The sequence below is a fragment of the Toxorhynchites rutilus genome, chromosome 2 (assembly GCF_029784135.1).
Source record: "Toxorhynchites rutilus septentrionalis strain SRP chromosome 2, ASM2978413v1, whole genome shotgun sequence".
NCBI lineage: Eukaryota > Metazoa > Arthropoda > Insecta > Diptera > Culicidae > Toxorhynchites > Toxorhynchites rutilus.
Window position 1 is genome coordinate 256,286,277 of NC_073745.1, and position 24,420 is coordinate 256,310,696.

Sequence of the window (24,420 nt, forward strand, 5' to 3'; positions counted from 1 at the left end):
ACAATTTCGAAGCGGATGTTGAAGTACTTGGGAATTATGATTGACGACCGGCTGAATTTCAAAAATCACGTCGACTATGCCTGCGAGAAAAAGAAAAATCCATCAGCGCGATAACGAGGATAATGCCGAATAAAGCTGGACCCTAAAGCTAAAGGCGTCTTCTATTTACTGTATCCTCGTCAATATTACCTGACGCAATTCCTGTCTGGACATGGCTGCTTCATGCAATATTTACATCGGTTCGAGCACGCAAGGTCGCAACTCTGTCCGAAATGTGGGAGTGTGGAGGAAACACTGCAATACGTCGCATTCGTATGTTCCAGATTCACCGAAAGACGAGAGGGGCTGCCTGCCCTACATACTTGGAATATCATGGAGGAAATGTGTCGTGACGAGGGCACCTGGAATGCAGTGAATAGTGCAATCGTACACATTATGCCCGGGCTACAGCGGAAGTGGAGGGCCGACCAGCGTGCTGACAACGTTTGACTGTTCAAGGAGAACAACTGCTACGATTGCTCTAACGGATGGTATCCCACGAGAGTAGCTGTGACGGAGTGCGCGTCACGTTAAAAGGCACTTCTTAATCGGCGCTCCACTGCGAAGAGAAATTCTGCGAGGGTGATTGTGAAGCAAGAAAACCCGCGAGAGTGGCTGACGGGTTGCGCGTCAAGTTGGAGGGCAATTCCTAGTCGGTACACGTCTCGATAGGTAAACGGATACAGACAATATGGAATGGAAGTGGCGTGGAAACCAACAAAATACTGCCTGGTAACTTTCTGTTTAAATATCATGCATAAAATAGGATTAGTGGTCATTTTAATGATTTTTAAGTGACGACATGCTTCTGAGCCGGTTCCAGAACGATAAATATTTTATTGAGACAAAGCGTTTTAAAATTATGTTTTATTAGTGCAGATGATTTACAGAGCTTGGAATATGATTGTTGCTATGTGTGGAATAATTTTTACACCAACGATTATTAATACAATTAAAAAAAATCGAAATGACTATACAAATTGTTTCAATCCTACAGCATATTCAGTGCTTAACCGCGCCAGGAATAATAAAACTATTTGATGCATAAAACGCTCATGGTGCTGTCGGTTGCTGCGCACTTCGATGGATCGCTGCAATCTTTTTAACTTTCATCAAATCATTCAGAAGCATATGGATTGTTTGTTTTGTTTTGGGATAATTCTTTGCGGTGGGCGACTCCAGCAACTCGGGTTTATCGTCGTAAGCTTCAAGTGCTGTGGAATAGAAAAAAGGAGTGTGATTGCAAGACCATGAAATGAGCATTGTTTTTTTTTCGTACCAATGATTTGAGCTTCGATTGCTTGTAACCGGGCCATTGCTGAGTTCTGCTGTTTCTGGATGTGTTCCAGCAGAATATTTTGACACTCTGCGGGATCAATCGGTGCTTCAGGGATAGGAACCTGCGGAGCGACAGTGGGTTTATGATCGATCGGTTCAGTTTTGCTTAGGCCGCCCTGGGTTGGTGTTCCGATTGAATCTGTGAGAAGAAAAACCATTGAATCAATAAAGTAATTTTAAAAACATCGTTCATTGCTGAATAATTAATTGTTACTTACTGTTAAGTGGAACAATTCCCGAAAGATCTCCATTGCCGCCTCGTGGGGGACTGTTCTCCCATTTTTTCGACCACAGATACATCTTCGGGTGGTCCTTGTTCTCCGCTATGTTTATCTTGACCTTCAAGCTATGCATAAAGCGTTTCAATTCAAGCAAATTACCAGCCAAAGTATGACTTTGTTTGAGTATATCAAATCTAGCGGCATGCTTCGAATTTTGTGTATGGTAGTTCGCTACCGGAAGTTTTCCCTCGTACAACCAATCTTGATCGTGAATGTATCGCCTCGATTCTCGACCCCCCGGAGGGTTGCGACAAATATAACAAACGTATTTTTCCGGGACCTGCGCGTCCCGCTCGAATCCGTTACATATTCCATGCTGCCAGCAAAGGCACAACTCGCACTGAACCATCAAACCATCTTCCTCTCCGTATCCGCAGATGCAGTTTATAATTTCTTCTTTTTTCATCGATACAATTTTGATTACCTCTCCATTTTCATTGATGAATCGTGGGCTGCTAGCGTTAATTAAATCGTCTCCAAACTGTCCACAAACGCTAGCACTTGTTTGACTTGCTTCCGTATCCTTCTCATACCCATAGCCATGCCGGAGGAAGCTATCGTTTCCACCAAAACCGAACGAATGCTGTGTCTCTTCGGCATCCATGTAATCCATTGCAGAGCGAGGCAGCTTTTGCTTCTTCAGTTTCTTTTTCCTCACAATCGCTGGCAGTCTTTTGGCGACAAAACCAGCCTTAGCCTTCTTCGTACCTTTTTTCTTTTTCGAAAACAGTTTAATTTTGGGGATTTTCCTGCTCGGTTTGATACCAGACTGCGTTTCGAACTTCTCTTCGGAATCCAATGAGCCGCCGGCATCCGCTGTGATCGATGTTACCGATGTCTCTTGCTTTGGAACCTTTATTTCCGTTGAGCTCGTTGACGGCATCGGTTCCAGTGGCTTAATGTCCTCCTCTGGCTTTTCCACTTTGATGTTAGATTCTGGTATTTCCGTGGTGATCCTATAAAAAACGAACAATTAGGTCAGGGTTTTGCAAAATCACGTCGAATATACTTGTTCGTAACAGCACTGGCTTCATTAATTTCTCCAGCTTGTTCCTCTTTGACGCTAACGTCTTCCTTCTTGATGTCATCTTTAACTGGAATCTTTGAGCCCGACGCAGATATCGACTTTCTCCGATGTATTTTCAGCTGGGTATCAACAATTTCCGCTGGGGTTCGAAGTGTCGCCAAATCTTGCATATTCGGTATCTCACCCAAGCCTTTGGCCAGCTCTTTATGGTAATGTTTGATATGAATCTGTAAATGATTTTCCTTCCGGAAGGTTTTCAGGCAATCCTCTTCTGGACATTGCAGCAAATTGTCGATAATCTTAACCTTGACCGAGCCAATGTTGATTTCAGTGTTGAGTAAAATGGGTTCTAGTGCTACCGGATTGGGAACCAGGGATTTCTTGTATTCCTCCGTATGCCGACACAAGTTCAGTTCTTTTGCGCGTTTTTTATGCAGCCCAAAGTCGTACTTAACCGTATCGAATACTTCCCCTCTCCCAGTAAGAAAAGCCTTCAGTTCCTGCCGGGAGCGGAATATCTTTCCTTCGGGGTTAACAAGAATAACGTCCATCTTTCCGTACGCTGAACTTCGTTGGTATATGTGTTTGGCCCAGCCTTCCGGCAAGCGCCAATCATTCACCATTACAGTGAAGATTTTAGCGCCAGCAATATCGATAGTTGCCTCCTCCCCAACAGGAAAATCATTCATCCAAGGGCAACACCACTCTCCGTCTTTTGGAATATCTGGGAAGTCAGCAACTTTCGCCACCTGAGGAATTTTGAGCGCGATTGATGGCGTTACCGGAGTTTTGGGAGATTCAGCTACCGCTGTAAAAATTGAAACCATCATCAAAAATGTATCATACACTGTAAGTTATTTCTAATTGGACATCTAACTAATTGGATAGACCTGTAATGTGGAACGAATAATTGGTCATTTTCGCCTCTAATTGAACATTTTTGTAAACATCGAGTTTAAACCGAGAGTACACAATCGCCTCTAATGGGACACTGAATGGTGCCTCGGTACACCGAATTAGAGATAGCTTACTGCATCAGCAAGCTATGAGATGGAGGTGAAGTTATAGAACGTAGAACTACGTCTTACATTATGGGTGCCAAATCAGAAAACAGGTCACGTTTTTATGAAATAAAGTTAACGTTAATAACTATTTTTGCCGCGAACGGATTTAGGCGATTTACATACTAAAGGAATCGTAAATTCCCTAAGATTTGTTTAATATGCTATACATTAAAATCTCCTGGTTTGTAAATGGTTAAAATACATGAAAACTTTAAGCATTTCCAATTTCCCATATATTTGTGCTGTCCATATGTATGCTTTCCAGAACAGAGCTGTCAATAACGAGCCACTTATTGACGAGCAACGAAGGGGAAATCGTAGGATTCAAAGTCTCTGTGAAGAAAGCAAGAGAAGAACAATGAAGGGGAATACTTGCCTAGAGTATAAACAGTGGATCTCGCTGAGTAGAGATGGGCAAATCAGCTCATCATGGTGAGAGGCTCAGAGCCGTCCAGCTCATACAAGTGAGCTGCTCATTCGGAACAGCTCTTCAGCTCAATTGAATTTTGCGGCTGTCCACACAACTGCATAACTACCATGGGACATTTTATAGTGTTCATTTTCTTAATAGACGGAAATCAAAAAAATAAACAAATTTAATTTGTAATTGTACACAAACTAAATTTAATATGGATTCTAATAATATAATATACAACAAATATTGAATGCTGAAATCCAACATAGAAGATGGTTATGATATGCTGAACTTAAACAACAGAAGAACCAGCAGTAGCCAAATAAAATGCCTTCAGAAATATTGGCTGAGACAACGTTTTTTGATAAAACTACCGAGATTTTTTTTTTTTGCATCCAAGGATGTAAAAATAAATCCATTAATAGGCGCAACGAGAAACAATTCTTCGCCATGACAAAGGTAACAAAAGGACCATTATCAATCACCAGCATTTATGGCGGGTAGTTTTCTGAATTGTTTTGATTCAGCACGCGGAAATAAATTTATATGTTTAATAAATTATTTATATGCTAAAGCTAAAGAACGAAGAGGGACACACGAAAACAAACTGACGTCATATCATAAAGCGCGGGAGACGAAAAATTCTTCCGCGTCTCAAAATTCACACTCTCTGCTGCTTTTGCGCTCCACAGCTATGCAGCTCATCAGCTCAACAGCTCAGCAGCTCATCAGCTCAACAGCTCAGCAGATCATCAGCTCAACAGCTCAGCAGCTCATCAGCTCAACAGCTCAACAGCTCATCAGCTCTCCAGCTCCGTAATGAGCTGATGAGCTGCGTTGTTTTGATTGCGAGCCGATCCGAATCCGCTCACTACGATGAAGCGATTCGAATGAACAGCTCAGGAGCGGATGGCACATCTCTATCGCTGAGGCAAACTTTCATTCCACTCCGACCGTCGACAGAGACGGACGTGTTTGGAGCTCCATTCATTGCCTGATTTTTAAAAAGGCTATTTATTTCTCTTTTCAGATTGTCTACCTGCGATTCATCAACTACCTGTCTGCCCTTGAGGACTACAACAATGGGGAAAACCCGGTCAACCGACCCAGGCATACTACATGGCACCAACAAACGACATCGATCGGACACCGGCAAGAAGCCAATATTAGAAAGGAACCGCTATGCTTTATTGGATGGCCATACCAAGGAGGAACCAACTACCAGGAAAGTAAATGTTGAGAAAAAGGTGAAAGTACCACCTTATTTTACAACATCGAGAGATATAGGAACTTTGAGGTCTGAACTGCTGGCGCTGAAATTGCAGCCAGTTTTTAAAATATGCAGCATCGGGATTAAAATCACTAGTCCCAACCTGGAGCAATACAAAATAATAGGATCATACCTGGAATCAAAAAAGCATGAGTTTTACACTCACGATACCCCGTCTGAAAAACCATTTAAGGTGGTGTTGCGAGGTCTTCCTGCTATTGAGTTGGAGGATATTAAAAAGGATCTGGAACAATCATACAATATTAATCCGTTGGCTGTATATCGGATGACTCGGCATAAAACACCAGACAATGGGTATTCCAATGTATTGTACCTGATCCACTTCAAGAAAGGATCAGCCAATATAAATCAGTGAGATCTTCAACATCTCGGTACAATGGGACCGATACAAACCTCAACATCGGGATGTAACGCAATGTTCGAATTGCCTTGGTTTCGGACATGGAACAAGAAATTGTCACATGAAAACTCGTTGTGGCAAGTGTGCTGCTGACCACCTATGACTGATAAAACACAGAATAGGAAGAAGGTTCCAGAACTTACTGACAAAGAGTTCCCTCCAATGGTTTCTCGCACGTTTCCTGTTCTTCCTCCTCTTCCACTTCCTACAGGTCGCCCCCAAACGGCCTATTCTAGCGAAAAGCCAAAAAAGGAGCAACCGAGCTATAGTAAGGTTGCAGCTATTGGTTTACCACCTACACCAAAACCTTCACCTCATTCCTCTTCTACTGAGGAGCTTTATAGCATGCAGGAACTTGCAACCCTGTTTCTTGAACTAGATCGACAGACTAGCAGTTGTCGCAACCAACAGGAACAAGTGCAAGTCATGCTACACTTTTATTACAACCATGGATCGGTCATCTCTCAGGCTAATTAATTGGAATGCCTGCTCTCTCAAGAGTAAGGTCATCGAATTCACTGACTTCTTAGTGACAAACAGCATCGACGTAGCTATCGTTACCGAGACGCATCTTAAACCGAATGTTAACCTTCGGGTTCCGAATTATCGTCTATTGAGAATGGATCGTACTAGTTCTGGTGGAGGTGTTGCCCTAGCCATCAGAAATAACATCAGATATCGACTTTTGCCGTGCCTGAAACTCAACATCATCGAAGCTATAGGAGCGGAAATCACAACATCGATTGGGCCTATTATCGTGATTGCGGTCTACTATCCCAAACAGACGTCAATCAGTGATGGCTCGGCGTTGCTTCTTAAAAACGATATCATCAAGCTAACACGAAGGCAGTCGAAATACGTTATCGGCGGGGACATTAATGCTCGACATCAGTCCTGGGGAAATCAAAGGAGGAATCAAAATGGAGTGACTCTAAATGATGAACTACAGTGTGGGCACTACAGGATTCTTAGTCCAGCAACCCCCTCTCGAATTTCTCGTTCTGGAGTACATTCCATAATTGAGTTCTTCATTACAAACATGGATCGCCACATCGGTGATCCTATTGCCCTTAACGAGTTGAGTTCGGATCAGTTCCCAGTGATGGTTGAATTGGGAGTGAATGTCGTAGTCAGGAGGCCACAATGTAGACGTGCGTGCGAATTAGGTGGAATTCCAGCAGCTTATTGACAACAACATTGATTTCGATCAGCCTCCTGAATCTCCCGAAGATATCGAAGCAACAGTCAGCTCTATTCAAACTGCAGTTATTCAGGCTCGCCAAAACCACATCCCAGAAACGATTCAGGTGAGTGACTCTGTTCAAATTGATCCAATTACTAAACATTTGATTAGGCTTCGGAACCTCTATCGAAGGCAGTACCAACGTACTGGTATTCGAGAGAGGAAACGACAGTATAATCAGCAAGGTTATCCAGGCCAGAATGATTGATCTTCGTAACAAAAAATTCGCAAAAGATATTAGTAAACTTCCGAACAACTCCAAGCCATTTTGGAGGCTCGCTAAAATCCTCAAGACCAAGTCTAAACCTATTCCTCCTCTTCTTCAACCTGATAATTCAGAACGATTGATAACACCTGCCGAAAAGGCTAATGCAATTGGCAACCATTTCGCTAGTTCACACAATCTTGGCCAGAACATTACAAGTCCATTTGAAGCTTCGGTGAATGATACTGTAAGGGCTATTGGCAATATCCATTCTGCTTCTGAAGAGAATGAAATCATCTCGACTGAAGAGGTTATCTCGGTTATACGCTCGTTGAAGAAAATGAAGGCCCCGGCTTCGATAGTATATTTAACATTGAGTTGAAACATCTTATTTTTTTTCCAAAATATATATTTTATTAAGGCTCATATGGCGAGTTCAATATTTTGACAATGTTTGCTTAGACTATGTTAGTAATATGTAACCGATTACTCGCGGTTGACTCGAGGTTAGTATTACAAGTGTTCTCATAATTGGTATGTCGCAGTCTTCGATGCTCTGTACGTGTGCCCGACACGGGATACTTCCTATTGGGATGCAGCTGACCATTAATCAGCAACGCCCCCCTCGTCTGTACCCCATATGGTGCGTCTTTCTCGACTCGAGGAATCCAGGATAGAATGGCGGCGCAATCATCAGCTCGTGTAGAGTTGTCATGAGCGGTACAACCTTTGGCTCTTGTTGAATAATCAGTGGACTGCACAACCTTCGGCCCGTGCATCTGTAAAGAGTGTGTGTATGTATTGCCGCGACTAAGTAAAAGTTTATCGATCGGATAGGAGGGATATGAAACGGGGACACAACGAAGTAAACATCATTAAACGTTGACATCGGCGTTTCTGAGGAACAGGTATAGATGAAGCAGAAGATCAGGATCCCGGCTACCTAAGATATCCCGGACGGGGATATCCGATTGTCTGCCTTGTGCTCTCAGTGCTCTAGAGAGCTGAGAGCGAGCAGCATGGAACCGGATACACGACCAGACAACATGCTCGATGTCGTGGTAGCCATCGCCACAATCACAAAGATTGTTTGCTGCGAGCCCAATGCGATAGAGATGCGCGTTTAGGTTGTAGTGATTGCACATAAGCCGAGATATCACGCGAATGAAATCACGACCTACATTCAATCCCTTGAACCATGCACTCGTCGAGACCTTAGGGATAATCGTGTGTAACCAACGACCGAACTCATCACCACTCCACATGCGCTGCCAACTTACGAGCGTATACTGACGAGGAATGTGGAAAAATTCATTATAAGCAATTTGCCTTTCAAAAAGTGTGCCTTCTAAAGCGCCCACCTTAGCTAGCGAGTCCGCATTCTCATTCCCCGGAATCGAGCAATGAGAGGGAACCCATACTAAGGTAATCTTGAATAATTTTTTGAAACATCTTAGTAACAACTTATATGAAATTATGACCTCTGTCTTCAACAGATGTCTATCACTTGACTACTTCCCCTCGAGTTGGAAGTTGGCAAAAGTGATCCCGATACTAAAACCCGGAAATGATCATTCTTCTTCAAAGAGCTATCGACCAATTAGCCTTCTTCCAGCATTTTCGAAAGTATTCGAAAAAATTATATTAACGCGCATTGTTGCTTTTGCAGATGAGCACAATATATTTTTGGATGAGCAGTTTGGATTCCGAAAAGGCCACTCTACCATTCACCAGCTTCGTAGAGTATACAATATAATCAGACGAAACAGGTCAGTTTCAAAATCATCTGCCAAGGCACTTGATGTTGAAAAAGCATTTGATAATGTTTGGCATAATGGTCTCATTTACAAGCTTCAGAACATTGGTTTTCCTACATACTTGATAAAAATTATCTTTCTGATAGAGCATTCAATGTTTCTATAAACAATATTTCGTCAGAGAAATTCATCGTGAATGCAGGTGTTCCTCAAGGATCCATCTTGGGACCAATTCTTTTCAATATCTACACTTCAGATATTCCCGCTCTCCCATCTGATGGGAAACTGTCATTATTTGCAGATGGCATTGTCATCATTTACAAGGGCAGAAGTATCACAGAACTAAGATCTAAACTCCAAAGAGGATTAGACGCTTTGTCTGGATATTTCAATAATTGGAAAATATGCATAAATGCAGCAAAGACACAAGTCATATTGTTTCCCCACAAGAATACTGCAAAGCTTGTTCCTTCTCAAAATATGACAGTCAGTCTTAATGGCAATAGTATTGAATGGTCTTCAGAAGTAGTGTATCTGGGGCTTACATTTGATCGAAAGCTTACCTTCAAAGCACACATTGACAAAACAGACACAAGATGTAACATTTTAATCAGGTCATTGTATCCCCTGATCAATAGATACTCTCGATTATCTCTAACGAATAAACTTGCAGTATATAAACAAATAATATTTCCAGTTATCGCATATGCGATGCCCGTTTGGAAGTGCTGTGCTCCAACTTAAAACTTCAACGCATACAAAACAAAATTCTTTGTATGATTCTAAACTCTCCTCCCAGAACGCGAAATTCGGAGATACATCAGCTGGCCGGGATTAAAACCTTGGATGAAATTATCAATAATAATTGCATGAAATTTGAACAGAGTTGCGCTCTCTCAATACACGGAATAATACAAAATCTGTATGATTATGCAACCTGACTTTCTAGTCGTTACCTTTCAAGGTAACGGCTTTGGATAAGGGTAGATATATTTATTTCCAGTTAGATAAGTAGTTTAAGTTGGGACAATGTAAATAATTTGGGGAGGGTATCTTATAAGTTAGATTTAGGTATAAAAAAAAAGAGGTAACAAAAAAACTAGAATAATTTAGGCATGATTTTACAATAGGAATATGAAACAATCGGATAATGTGTATGATGAAAATCATTACAGAACTTGACATTGCAACTTAAAGATGTAGAACCCTAGGTTGATCACTTGAATTGTAGTATTATATTATAATGTAAACCAAATTAAGAAATAAAAAGAATTTAAGAAGAAGGCAAACTTTCATTCGGCATCAGACTGTTGAGCAATCCAGTTCACTTTGCTTTCGCTGCGCCTCGATCCAAGATTGGACCCCACCAGTGGTAATTCAACTTGGATATCGTGCGGTTTTTCCAGTTCGTTTTTCGCGTTATTCGTATCGAGTGTTTTTCTTTCCGCATTATAAATTGGACGCTTTGCATAGTGTGTGATGAGCAAGAAGAAGAGGAAGGCTGGTTTGAGCACTCTAAAATCGAAGCGTCATCCAATAATGCACGCGATGTTGGTGCAGTGAAAAGCGCTCGCACTGAACCGAGCCTTCGCGAGTGAGACACCGCATCGAACAACAGCGAAGTAGGCGACTTTGGCGCGTCGGTCGAAAATGTAAACGCCATCACCCAGACAGCAATCAGATTCAAGCTCCCCCCGCTGGTGGTGAAGGCGGTCGCTCTTGACAAACCCATCAGCGAATTCGCATCGATGGGTGTTACAGCAGAGTACAAGCTGTGTGGCATAATCCAGTCTTTTTCCAAGCAGTTAACATTGTTTGTTTTTGGTCATCATAAGGACTTCGTTTTGGCGAAGCAGGCATCAAGGTTGTGCGCCAAAAAATCCATTGGGGAATACCAAGCATCTTGAATGGCGTACTGGAATGTTATAAGTTATTTGGGTTCGCGTGCCAGTCGCAAAACTGCCTTCAACTAGGATTGCATTTTTGCTAATCTTAATCATAATGAATCAATGCTACTGTTTTCGAAGTTATATTATTATATTGACAAAAAGAGTTTATTTCGCTTGTTTAGTCACCAAGAAAGTAAATGTCGTTCTGCAATTTTGTATGTGATAAGGTTTCGCTTGTCAGTAGCAAAACTATCTACACTAAGAGTGACAGCTGTGCTTATCTCGAGCATGAGAAATATAAAGGCCAGTAATATAAACAGAAGCGTTTATTTTGAAAATAGCGCAAAATGATGAGAAGTTTTTATATTCCTAGTAGTTTCAATGCTATATATGGCTATGTATGCATGCTATGGCGAACGCTTATTTGGCGCTTGGTTTACGTTGTACGAACGATGCCTAAAGGTATTGTTCTGCGAAGACAAGGATTAATCAGCAATCAATTATAGTCAACTGATTCTACAAAGAAAAAAACATCTCAGAGAGTATTCTACTAAACAGTTCTTTCTAAAATTTCATAGCATTATAGAATAATATCCGAAGGTATAAACAAGCGACTTTTATAAAATAACAGCGAAGTTCTACGTCAACAATGCGGTCGTATCTTGGACACAACCTCCTATAATTTTTTCATCATCTCAAAAATATACAGATGTTCTGTCATTGTTTCTGACGAAGGATTATGTTTTTCATTTCTATGCCGGTGTGCAGTCTTCAGAAAAAAACTTACACATGTGTACACGATGTTCAAATTTCATGTTTTTGTTCTACACGAATATGCTTTTCACTAGTGTTCAATGTTTATCCCAAACATGCCCAATGATACATAAACATAATCATGTAGGGATGACACGCGTTTTTCACATCATAAACAAACACGATGCTTATAATTCAAGCACATCATATACAAAACATACCACCCGTTGTCGCAGCATTCATCGCTATTCGTTTCCTTTCATGCGTGGAGAAAAAATATTCCTAAAACACTGCTTTTAGAATATTTTTCACAGAAACTAACTATGAATATAGTTCGTATTGCAGAAATCAATGGCTATGAGTTCATGCACATTTTGCAAGTCTGATTAAATAATCCATATCTAATCCATATGAGATTTTTTTTCGTGCATGTTGCCATTTGAAGTCCACATAAAGAAATAAATACCCAAAAATTAGTTTAAAATGCATGTTTTCAGGAAAGTTTACATTTATTCTTGGTATTCTTATGTGGGTAACTAAACATATTATACAGGGAAACTTCGATATAACGTACCCTCGTTATAACGTACCCTCGATATAACGTCACTCGATATAACGTACATTTTACCTCGATATAACGTACACATTTCCAAAGTGTAAAGGAAATTTTTTTTCAATATTTTTTTTCTGATAGAACAATGAATTATCTGTATTGTGATGCTAAAACAAGTTTTGTACCTTCAATCAATCCCGAAATACAGCTGGTTTTGTGATTCCGGATTCTAAATGAATCAAGCTTTAATCAACAGTACGAAGGGAAACATCATGAGAAAGGCTGGCTTCGTCTTCTGATTGAAATTATTCATTAACTGTACTAAAACAGCAACACAATAATGTATTATAGACTACGTTTGTGAGTACTTTATTATGCTTCGATATAACGTACAATTCGATACAACGTACAATTTTGAAAGTAAAATGTACGTTATATCGAAGTTTACCTGTATTTGAGTACTTGTTCAAACAGCTAAGAGGCTGTCCACATACCACGTGGACAGAAAAAGCATGATTTTAGACACCCCCTCCCCCTCCGTGGACATTCCTTATACCCCTCCACCTGTTGTCACGTGAACATTCCTTCGGTTTTGAGGGAAAAACAAGAAATTTTATTTTTTCCGCTTAAATTTCATTTCAAGTTTGTTTCTATTTTCTATTTTATTGATAAAAATTATAGTCTTACCAATGGTAACGATTGGTCTTGAAATCTTAATTTTTTTTTCTTCCGAATTCCATTTACGTTATCTCCATATCCATTTTAAAATATCGATTGAGAACTAATTCTCGAGAATTTTTAAAAAATCAGACAATGAAATCAAGCATATTGTTTGAACACAGAATTTTCTCGTCTGAACATCAATGACTTTCGCTTTTACAGGTTCGGTAGTGCCTGATGACCGGTCTTCCATGTTTCATAAAAAACACTGCGTCCGGGATAAACATGTCCACGCTGCTGTTCGCAGTTTTGTGTTTGAATACAAACATGATTTTTTCGTACCTATGTTTGAAAATGTGACATGTTTGTATTCGTAGTATGTTTGGACATAGGATGTTTAATCCTAATGTTTCACATGATGTTCGAATGGTGTACAGTTTCTCTAGCATTTCACCCCAAGCACCGGCAGTGCGTAGAGTAGAAGAAGCGAATCGGACACCACACCACCACCACTCAACGCGTGATGTGGTGGTATGTTGACATGGAAAAAATGCTTTCCTATCATGACAATGGGTGCTTCGTCTAAAATATTGGGCGAAGAAATAAACCTTTTATCTGTTCTGAACGAAATAAACGTCGATTGATATCAGAGTTCTTCACAATTGATATCATTATTTAGTGCACGCATCAATTTATATATTGAATTCATGTAACATCCGCTATTATTAGCTATTTGAACAAGTACTAAAATTGAATAGAGCGTGGCGGAGATGTTTAGTTACCTACAACAAATTTTGATTACAATATTTCTATAATTTTAATCGAATATAAAGTACCAGAAATATTCAGCAGTGACATGTTAGGCGTGACGCTAACCACTCGGCCACGGGAGCAACCATTTTGGCTGGATCTTTAAATATTTACAATTGGCTAATACAGCTTGTTCGTGACGAACGCGACCCGAGCTATAAAACGAGCGAAGAAGTGGAGAAGAAAAGATGATGCAATCGCATACATACAAAGCATATGTAGTATAGTGTAAGTGTAGCTTCTAGTTTTTTCCTTCATTCAGTTTGTGATAACATCGAGAAATGAATGGTGTGTTTTAGCCGCCGAAATTTCTCTGCGGGTTTTGCTGTATGCCGCTGAAGGTTTCATTCAAAACTAATTTTGGGTATTTATTTATTTGGTCAGCATTTGTACGACGTCGCCCGCTGTGCAGTCGGTTCCCCAGACTTCAATTGCCAACATGCACGCAATAAAATTCTCATAGAAAACTATTTTCTATTCAGAGAATGTTTTCTTTGCACGAAACCAAGATTGTTTAATCAGACTTGCAAAATGTGCATGAACTCATAGCCTCTTAGTCCGTACAATTTTTGTAATGCGAACTAAATTTCAAGTTCGTTTCTGTGAAAAAGTATTCTACGAAGAAATGTTTTGGGTTGAATAATTTCTTTCCGTGTATGAAAAGAAACGAAACGAAAGCAATGAATACTGCGACATCGGGTGATATGTTTGTACATGGTGTTCTTGAATTATAAACATCGTGTTTGTTTCTGTTTGTGTATCATTGTTCGTGTTTGGGATAGACATTCAACACTAGCGAAAAACATGTTCGAGCTCAAACAAAAACATGGAATTTTCACATCGCGTGGACATGTGTAATTGTTTTTCGGAAAACTGCTGATGGCTATAATGAACCTAATAAAAACAAAATATCTGCAGTATCATCGTGAAAACAAAAGCACATTTTTGTAGACATACATCTTTTCGATCATAATTGCACCGTTTTTTATAATATTTCAGCATCCTTCATGCAACTTGAGAATTCCATCCTCTCAGGGGTTATGCTATGCAGTAAGTTGAAGTTCTTACAAGAATCTTAACAGTTAATAATCTGAAGATGCAATATCTGGTAAGTAAGGTGGGTGAAGTTATTTATTATAAGTGTTATAAGTGCCCTAGAAGCGTTCTGGATCGTTGATTTTAATACGTTCAGCTGCTAGCAATACTTGTTAGAATTCATCAAAATTAGTTGCTTGGTAGAAACTCATGATACAGATTTTCTCCCAGCCATAACTTTCTTCAAGCGAAAACTTGCTTCGGAGTTCCATTCACTTGCTAAGATTTTTTTTTAATTCAACATTCTTGTGAATGATTTTCCCTTCACAATTCGCTACAAATATGTATTTTCGTCGCGTTTACGAAACGAATCGCAGATTGAGATAAGTTCCTTCAAGTGTTTTTCGGTAAAATAAACCCTTATTCCGAAATCCGGTCGGATTTGAAATTAGCACAATATTGCGTTCTTTAAGAGGATATTCTAGTCTAGAAATTTGAACAAAAATCTTTTTTTTTTTCTTCACATTTCTCTAATTCAGACATTTAAGAATATACCATAGAAGAGACTTTTCGAAAATCTCATTATTTACCAAGTTATAGCCATTTTAGCGATGCGATATCTTATCTAGTACGGCCATAATAATTACCTTCAAACACGTTTTTCTCGAAACATGTTTTATTCAAACTGGCTTACACGGTATCTCATGTTTTACTTATCCGATCTAATCTGTATGCATCTCTCTATCGCATGAACCTATAAAAAATCATAATTTCGTAACTTTACCATTTTAAAAAAATCAAGAAACTTGAAAAAAAAAATAAAACAGCATTTTTTCCGTCAAATTTCCGCCATTTTGTCAGAAAAAACACGTTTTTAACTTGTCCGAGGTTCATGCGATAGTGGCATCTTTACTGATTCAGAATCTGAATCCCCCTTTCTTGATCAGCTGCTAATTCTGGATATATTTTTTCCGTTCAATTTTTGTTTTATTGTTGAAAGATAGATAAACAAATAGTGATATAATGGATGTTCGTTTTACTTTTTCGGCGCTCGAAGAAACGTCCGAAATTCGTGTCTCTATCCCCCTTAATCTGATCGAGTCAAATCCTATCGGATTGTGCAAATGTTGCAACCTTGAAATGCAGAATGCTAAATTTTTTTTTCGTTCGGATTGCGATGTCACATCCGATCGGGTTCCGTAATATGTGTTAATATGTAGTCCATGCATTGTAACGTTTTTCGTGATGTTTCGTCTCTCATGAACGGTGATTTTCGACACCTGTAGCGAATCTACTAATTCATGTGCATCAAGGATTAATCTTTTCTTTTAATTAATCAACAGTAGCAGCATGAACTTTCCAGACAACTCAAAAGAAGCGTATTACAAAATTACCAGACATCAATGAAGAACAAGATCATTTCAAGAAATAGATCTCCAGAGATACGGTCCGTACACTCATGGAAGAATTTGTTGTTCGTTTCAATGTTCAGAATTTCTTGAGAGTTCTCGAAAAAAAAACGAACAGTTTTGTCATCAAGAGCAAAAGCTGAATTCAACCCGCACTTATGTCGTGATTTTTAATACTACAAAAAATCCAACATTCTTTGTGTTATTGGGTGTCTTTATTCTGACGGATTTAATGGCCCTCTATTACCAATTGGAATAAATTGATGGATCCTAGTTCATGTGCGTTACCTTCAGAATATACATTTCAGGAAAGAGGTTCAGTCATATGGAAAAAATATGGATGTTTAACCGAGCAGCACTCTCAGTCAATTCAGTCTTTTTATTGATGAATACTGAGCAATCAGGGCGGGCGTGAAGTTAAAAAAATCGTGTAAATACAAAACAGATCTCATTCAATTTTGACTATTAACATGAATGTTTCACTTGACAAGAATACTTAACGAATCCACGTGGACATTATGAAAACCCCCTCCCCCCTCACCGTGGACAAGCATGGATATTTTCGTAATCCCTACCCCCCCTAAAGTCGTCCCCGTGGTATGTGGACAGCCCCCTAGGAGAAGAAATATTGGGTTGGGGAAAAAGAAATGTCGTATATTGTCAATATATGGCAACACTTAAACATATCTTGTGTTGTACTTATCACATCGGGTCACGGCTATTTAAAGACGACAATCTGTGCTATAAGTGTCGTTTTGTGATTGTCTTTTCCAGTCTCAAGTTATAGCGCGTCAAAGATGGAGTCCACCAAGCAAGAAATTCGCCATATTTTACGTTTTTACTACCTGCGAGGTAAAACTGCAACAAAGGCGGCCGAAAAAATTCGTGTAGTTTATGGACCCGATACTGTAACGATTCGCAGAGCACAGCGTTGGTTGGATCGATTTCGTTCTGGTGTAGTGGTTGTCGAAGATACACCCCGTACTGGTAGGCCAATCGTCGTGGAAACCGATAAAATCGTTGAAATCATCCAAGTAGACCGGCATGTGAGCACTCGCTCGATTGGCCAGGAACTGGGTATATACCATAAAACCGTTTGGAACCATTTGCAGAAGATTGGATTCCAAAAAAAAGCTGGATGTATGAGTGCCACACTAGTTGATGCAAAAAAAGCTTTTGCTCAACTATGGCTAGACACTCAACTCGGTTCTCTACTGTGAGCAGCTAGACCGTTTGAAGCAGGCGATTGACCAGAAGCGGCCAGAAATGATCAATAGGAATGATGTTGTTCTCCACCAGGACAACGCTCGGCCTCACACATCTTTGATGACCCGCCAGAAGTTACGGGAGTTCGGTTAGGATGTCCTATTGCACCCACCGTATAGTCCGGACCTGGCTCCAAGTGATTATCATCTGTTCCGGTCCATGCAAAACGCTCTCGGTGATACTAAGTTGGCCTCAAAAGAGGCTTACGAAAACTAGCTGTCTGAGATTTATGCAAATAAGGAGGAGGAGGAGGGGGGGGGGGGGGTTATAATGAAGTTGCCTTCTAAATGGCAACAAGTTTGCGAACAAAACGGCGTATATTTGACTTAAATTGGATAATTTCAAGTATATTAAATAAAGCGTCAAATTTCGATCAGAAATACGACATTTCTTATTCCTCAACGCTATAATTGATTTTCTTTGCATTTTTTTGCATATGCCACTAGAAAGTTTTTTTTTGCATATGCACACATCTTTGATGACCCGCCAGAAGTTACGGGAGTTCGGTTAGGATGTCCTATTGCACCCACCGTATAGTCCGTGATTATCATCTGTTCCGGTCCATGCAAAACGCTTTTGGTGATACTAAGTTGGCCTCAAAAGAGGCTTGGGAAAACTGGCTGTCTGAGCCATACAAATTAAACACAAATTTCAACATTACTCGGGAATTAATCAAGCAAATAACACCAAATTAGGCATATTTAGGTTTTAGGGTGCAATAAATGTTTCTACGGTGGTTAGACTCTCCACCCCCTCCCTAAGGGGGGCTACCATACAAATGAAACACAAATTTCTGCATAACTCGAGAACTAATCAAACAAATGGAACCAAATTAGGCATATAGAGGTTTTAGGGTGCAATAAATTTAGGGTGCAATAAATGTTTCCTCCTCCCGCTCGCTAAGGTTGTGATGTCATACAAATGAAACACAAATTTCTGCATAACTCCAAAACTATTCAAGCAAATGGACCCATATTTGACATGTGAAGGTTTCACGGGGCACGGAACGTTTCTATGGTGAATACACTCCTCCCCCTCTCTAAGAGGGCTGCCATACAAACGAAACACAAACTTCTGCATAACTCGAGAAATAATCAAGCACGATTTGGGATGTGACGGTTTTAAGTATGAGAAATGTTTCCATAATGGTATGACACCCCTCCCTCCTCTGGAATGGAGAGGGGGTTCCATAACATTATTACACATATTTAAACCAAACATGACAATTGAAAATTTTCGGAAAACACTGAAAGAAAAAGGTAAAATTCGGAAAATTAAATTCCCATATGTTCTACAATTACATAGTGACAAGTGCTGTTAGTCCATTTGATGTTTGCGCTAGCGAAATTGATCTTTGTTTGAAACTGGAAATGGATTTTAATGTAATAAAACTCACTCCTATATCTTCTTCTATTTATACAAAAAAAAAGGATCGCCGGATGTGTTGATAAGAGCAGAACTCGAGGAAGGAATTGTCCGATTTTAGGCTGTCTTTATTCTATCATATTTTCTGTATAAAACATTTATTCCATGTAACGGAGAAACATGTTATTTGCAAGTGGTTGAAAAATCTTAAACGAGAATTGTGTCTGAAAATAATCTGATATTATAATGATGAGTTTCGTTAGAAATACTAGGAATTATAGTAAAAGGTAAATTCAACGGAGTCGAGTAGAAGATCATTCAATGAACAGGTATTGATAACAAAAAACAATTTTTTGGCGGGACGAAGTTTGCCGGGTCAGCTAGTTAAGTATAAATGTGACAAAAATATTCGGAAATATTTACATTTTTCTGAAAATAGTGATCAATTTGCCACCGGTTTAGGGTCCCGATTTAATCAGTGAATTGATCTCTACGCCGTTTTAAAATCGATCTTTTTCTAAAGATCGCCCAATCCTATTTTAATGGAATAAAAATTACTTTGAAAACAGGCTATTGAAATCACACAAATCTGTATATAAACGAATGCCAACTCGGAAATAACTGCATTGAGGAATATGCGTCCAACGTACATGTCGAAATCAAAACTGAGTGCCTCAAGTTCATCAAATCAAACAAATTTGCGGTTCGAGAAGTACGTACTCTTGGAAGATGCGATAACTTCAGAGGGAAATGTAAAATACATTGATCGTTTAGCCATTTGCTCTTTCAAATATTTTGGAAGTCCACGATAAATGAATTAAATGAACAAAGCACATGTAGCGTAATCTATCACAATGCATGAATCGACCTAAATTTGGATTTTTTTATCTTCGCTTATTTTTCGTCGACCTACTTCCTATTTCCGCCACTTCAGTGTCAATCGCCAACATCAGGGAGGCTACTTCACCTGTTCCTTACCGTCGGCCAGTTCGTGCGAAGAAATGAGAACAAGCAGCAGCACAAGCGCGTTCTGGTGGACAGTGCTGGGAGAACAATCTATGGTTCAGCGGCAGATCTTCAGTTCAGATTGAGGTACTCAAGCTCTTCTCTACACTACCTCCACTATAGTGATAAGTGTTTTAAGCTATTTAAATATCCGTTTCCCAAAAATAGCATGAATCGTTCATGAAACAATTTTTCACGTACTTACCGCATTCCTCTTGTTTTATAGATGTAGATAAGTCTTCCTCATCTTGGCTTAGATCGGATTTCTTGAGTTTGCTAATATGAGTCGCTTTGCAAGTCTTCACGAAACCATCGTCAAATAGCACCTCGTACATATCGTTATCGAGACTAGCCTGAATTGTTGCTCGAAATTTCCTTGAGTCGCTCCATCTTGCAAAACATTTCTCCCCAACGACGAATTTCGCCTTCCCATTGGTGGTGCTTTTCGCTACGTGTAATGGTCTCAGTCGGACACTGTCCATCGGAATCCATTCATCATTTAATTTGGCTTTGCCGTTCTTCTCGAACTGTACCAGAACTTCTCGTTCTTCCGTGTCTACCTCACCGAGTTTTGCCTGATGCCATTTTCCAGAGAAGTCCTGCGCTTCGATCTTTGTCCCTGGCGTGAAATTGATTTGCGCTTGACTTGAGCTACCAATAGTTGGTGTTGATTTACGCAGTGAACTCGTAGACTTCCTATCTTTCGAAGATGTTGGCGTTGTTAGATCACTCTGTCGGGATTTCTTAGGCGACGAAGCTGACGGAGTTTTCATCGTTGATTGGCGTTTGGAAATTGATCGTTTTTTGATAGCAGATTTTTGCTTCGATTTCAGCACGGGACTTAGCAGTAAATCCTCATTCAACACAATGTTATCATCAGCTACTTCGTGTTTGATTTCTTCGTCCGCGGGATCCTCTTTTTTAATCACTGTTTTCACATCATTCACTACAGTACCGGATTCGGCTTCACTTTGCTTCGGTGGTTCCGTGATTGCATCATCCACTTTTTCCTGCTTGATTTCACCCTCAGCCTTGTCAGCCGCATCATCTTGCTTCTTATCCGGAACGGAAGCAATCGTCCAGGAGAAAATCGTTGGCACAGCACCAAACTTGAGCACATATTTCGTTCCCTTGAATTCTTGGAAGTCCGCCTTGCGAAAGTGTCGACTGCAAACGTTCGATCCCTTGTTAATTACGTAGTTTTCCGGCAGCCGACATGACAGCATCCATTTACTTTTTACTTCTGCGTTCGCCGGAATTTTGTGGTAAGTAACGCCCCGGTCTTCCACCCGAGCCGAGCTTGATGGGCAATCTTTGATGATGCATTTCCGAATGCCCATCCTATAAATCCTACTTGTTCGAAAAATTTCGACGAAAATATGTTTGAACTGGTTTTGTAACACAAAATGTTTGATAATTCACTAGCAAAAAAATTTGCGTGACAAAAATGCTTGTTTTGATTCTCCTTTCAACTGCTTGACAGCAGTGTATGTTCGTTTGATTTTGTCGGAGTTATTAATGCAGGGTTAAACTTTGGGGAATACAGGGTGAGGTTCGAGTATGGGCGGAATAATGTTTTTACTAGAGATGTGCCATCCGCTCATGAGCTGTTCATTCAAATCGTTTCATCATAGTGAGCGGATTCGGATCGGCTCGCAATCGAAACAACGCAGCTCATCAGCTCATTACGGAGCTGGAGAGCTGGTGAGCTTTTGAGCTGATGAGCTGCTGAGCTTTTGAGCTGATGAGCTGCTGAGCTGTTGAGTTGAAGATAGCTGTGGATCGCAAAAGCTGCAGAGAGTGTGCATTGAGAAACGCGAAAGAATGTTTCGTCTCTCGCGCTTTATGGTATGACGTCAGTTTGTTTTCGTGTGTCCCTCTTCGTTCTTTAGTTGTAGCAGAGATGCCAGATAGAAAAAAGGTTTTTGTTTTGAAGATATTCAGTCGTTCGTTACCTCATTAAATTAATACACATTATTATATGCTTGTAAATAAAATTACTATTATATTGTTATTTAAACATGACTGTCGAAACACATAAATTTATTTCTGCTACTTGCTATTTAGAATTGGTAGTTACGTTTCATATGCAATTTTGTGGACAACCGCTGGGCTGAAAAGCTGTTCCAAATGAGCAGCTCACTTGTATGAGCTGAACGGCTCTGTGTCGCTTACCATGATGAGCTGATTTGCCCATCTCTAGTTTTTACGTTGACCACAGGTGTATGACACGATTATCGCTATCTCACTTTACCTACCGTCACCGCCAATCTCACTATCCCTCTGCTGTAAAAGTTCATCATCGACATCAGGTTATGTCAGATGGTGGTAAATTGGTAATTCGCGATGACGTCGACGTCTGGTGGCGACTTCAAGTTAGAGCCATAATTTGGGTCCCAAAATCGTTAGTGTAATCTCTACCAGATTAGAAGACACGGAGCCGGTTTTCAAATTTTAAAATTTGAATGAAAATTTTCACATTATGTTATTTAATTATTAGAAACACGTATTTCTGACTTTCATTCATCCATATGGTCATACAATTCCAACATTGTTGCTGATTTTTTTCTCTATAATATAAAGTTGTCTTCATAAACAATTTTCGTATGAGACTTTTTCCCCACCTGCAAACAAAAATGTTTTTAATTTAAACAGAATACTAATTTGATATGGAAAAGCAAATTTTCATTCATAATTTTAATTTTGAAAACGTTCACTCCGACTGAAAATCAGCTGTTCTTTGACGCTCCCCTAAACTAGTAAACGAAGCTCACAGCCATCAACGCGGATCGCTGTTTTGAAGAAAACAAATACTTCTGACGTGTGAGATGTTGGCATCAAAAACATGGCGGGTGCCATACCGAGATGAAGAATAGAAGGTGGGAAGATTCATGGGTTTTGGTTGTGTTGAACTTTGATTGTGTTAGTAGCCAAGAAGATAGGAAGTTCACATACCAGGCATACCAGTCAGTTACTCAAATGGTACAAAATTGAATATGTCAACGAATAACGTTGAAAAAGGATGTACAGAAGCTAATTACAGATTACCAAATCATATTTTTCGAATTCTGAACAAAAAAAAAACAGAACATATCACGAACTAAAATGTTTACTTTTTTCTTTGATTTCAGAAATAGTATTCTAATGTCTACTATGTTTGGATTCTAGAGCAACTTCATGGAAGTTTGACTTTTGTCAGCAATTGGAAATACTTTTTTCACAATTAGGTTGCTAAAAACTTCAGTCGTCTAAAACTAAGGCTCAAGCAGAAAACTTTTCGTCTCAATCTAAGTCATACGGAGTTAATTAAATTTATTTTTCAAGTTCATTTTACATGAAATAAACTTGCAACCTTATTTACCATGCACTGTCAAATGTTTATCCGTCAAAGATTGTGTGACTCTGGCTTTGTTCGTTTACGTTTTTGGTCGACGTAACGAGAAGTAAAATTGAATTAAAATTAAGTCTGGAACACTTCAAAAATACTGAAATTTAGTTTCTGTTAAAATGTCGGGCCCTTATGATTTTGAACGCTAGCATTGATTTAGGAAAAAAACTAGTTCGTTCATTTCATTTGCTTATTGTTACTTTTAATAACAACACTTTTCCTATGGATTGGACTATTATAAGAAAAGTAACATACATAAACAAAATCTGCGACGTCACAGATTTAAAAAATCTTCCCACTTTCCATTTTCCATCTCGGTGCCATACGGCTGGTTGACCACATCAATTACTATTAATTAAGGTGAAGGTGAAACGAAGTCATTGTTGTAGTATAGGTAAAACCACCTGTATTCATGGGGTAATAGTGTTTGTGAGAGAAGAGCAAAGTACACCATCTGTTCTGCTTTTGGAACGTAAATATATCAATTCACTTATCAGACTGTGTGTCGCTTCACCGACACGAGTCTTGGGATACAATGAAAAAATAACAATTTAGTATCGACTAAAGCTAAATATAAGAACGATGTGTTGCAACTATATATAAAGAAGGTGTATTTGCATATGAAGTAAAATTCTGATTGTACGCGAGCGTAACATGAGCAAATTTAAAACCCACGCCAATTGAGGCTCTTTTGGTATTAACAAGTTCTTCCGCATAGCAACTCGATGTTGATAATTCCTTAATATTTTCCTTCGTTGGTCGTATTTTTTCACATTTTTTTTTCAGGATTAACATTTTATTGAGTGGTTTTTACAGCTGTTTCCAATATGTTGTCCGGCATCAGTGTCGAAAAAATAACGATGTTTTCACCAAAACAAACAAAACCATTGCGGAAAATGGAAAAATGAAAATTGAACTTTCAGAGCACTAGCTCGATTTTTCCGACGTTTTTCACTATACATTGCGATGGCAAATGAAAGTTTAATATCTCGTCAGTAATCGATTAGAGTTTAAGTTAAATTAAATTGAGGGAATCAATTAATTGTTTGATTCGCGTTGACGACTTTGAGCTTCGTACTCCGAATTTGGGAAGCGACAATGACAATAATGGATTTTCAGGTGGAATGAACACACTTTTAGAATAAGAACTATAAATGTTCATTAACTTTTCCCAATCAAGTTAGTATTCTGTGTAAATGAAAATCGCTTTTTTCTACAAATGATGGA

The 24,420-nt window shown here is 39.4% G+C and overlaps 1 protein-coding gene across 1 annotated transcript; it reads right to left on the reverse strand.

The window, feature by feature from the left end:
• Window positions 1-856: 856 nt before the first annotated feature.
• On the reverse strand, window positions 857-21,286 carry LOC129768456 (uncharacterized). The gene is made up of 5 exons (XM_055770127.1): window positions 20,011-21,286; window positions 2,668-3,493; window positions 1,596-2,614; window positions 1,319-1,516; window positions 857-1,253 (listed from the first exon to the last, which is right to left on the reverse strand). Exons 1-5 carry the CDS (start codon window positions 21,143-21,145, stop codon window positions 1,093-1,095), a joined length of 3,339 nt encoding a protein of 1,112 aa, XP_055626102.1. The 5' UTR covers window positions 21,146-21,286; the 3' UTR covers window positions 857-1,092.
• Between the last annotated feature and the right edge of the window lie 3,134 nt (window positions 21,287-24,420).

What these genes read in the sequence shown, in the direction of transcription:
- LOC129768456 (XM_055770127.1), bottom strand. Translation starts at nt 21,145, where the DNA reads ATGGGCATTCGGAAATGCATCATCAAAGATTGCCCATCAAGCTCGGCT. An exon ending in GGGAATTGTTCCACTTAACA is followed by an intron (nt 1,517 to 1,595) that starts GTAAGTAACAAT and finishes TTCTTCTCACAG; the next exon opens with ATTCAATCGGAACACCAACC. An exon ending in AATCGAAGCTCAAATCATTG is followed by an intron (nt 1,254 to 1,318) that starts GTACGAAAAAAA and finishes TCTATTCCACAG; the next exon opens with CACTTGAAGCTTACGACGAT.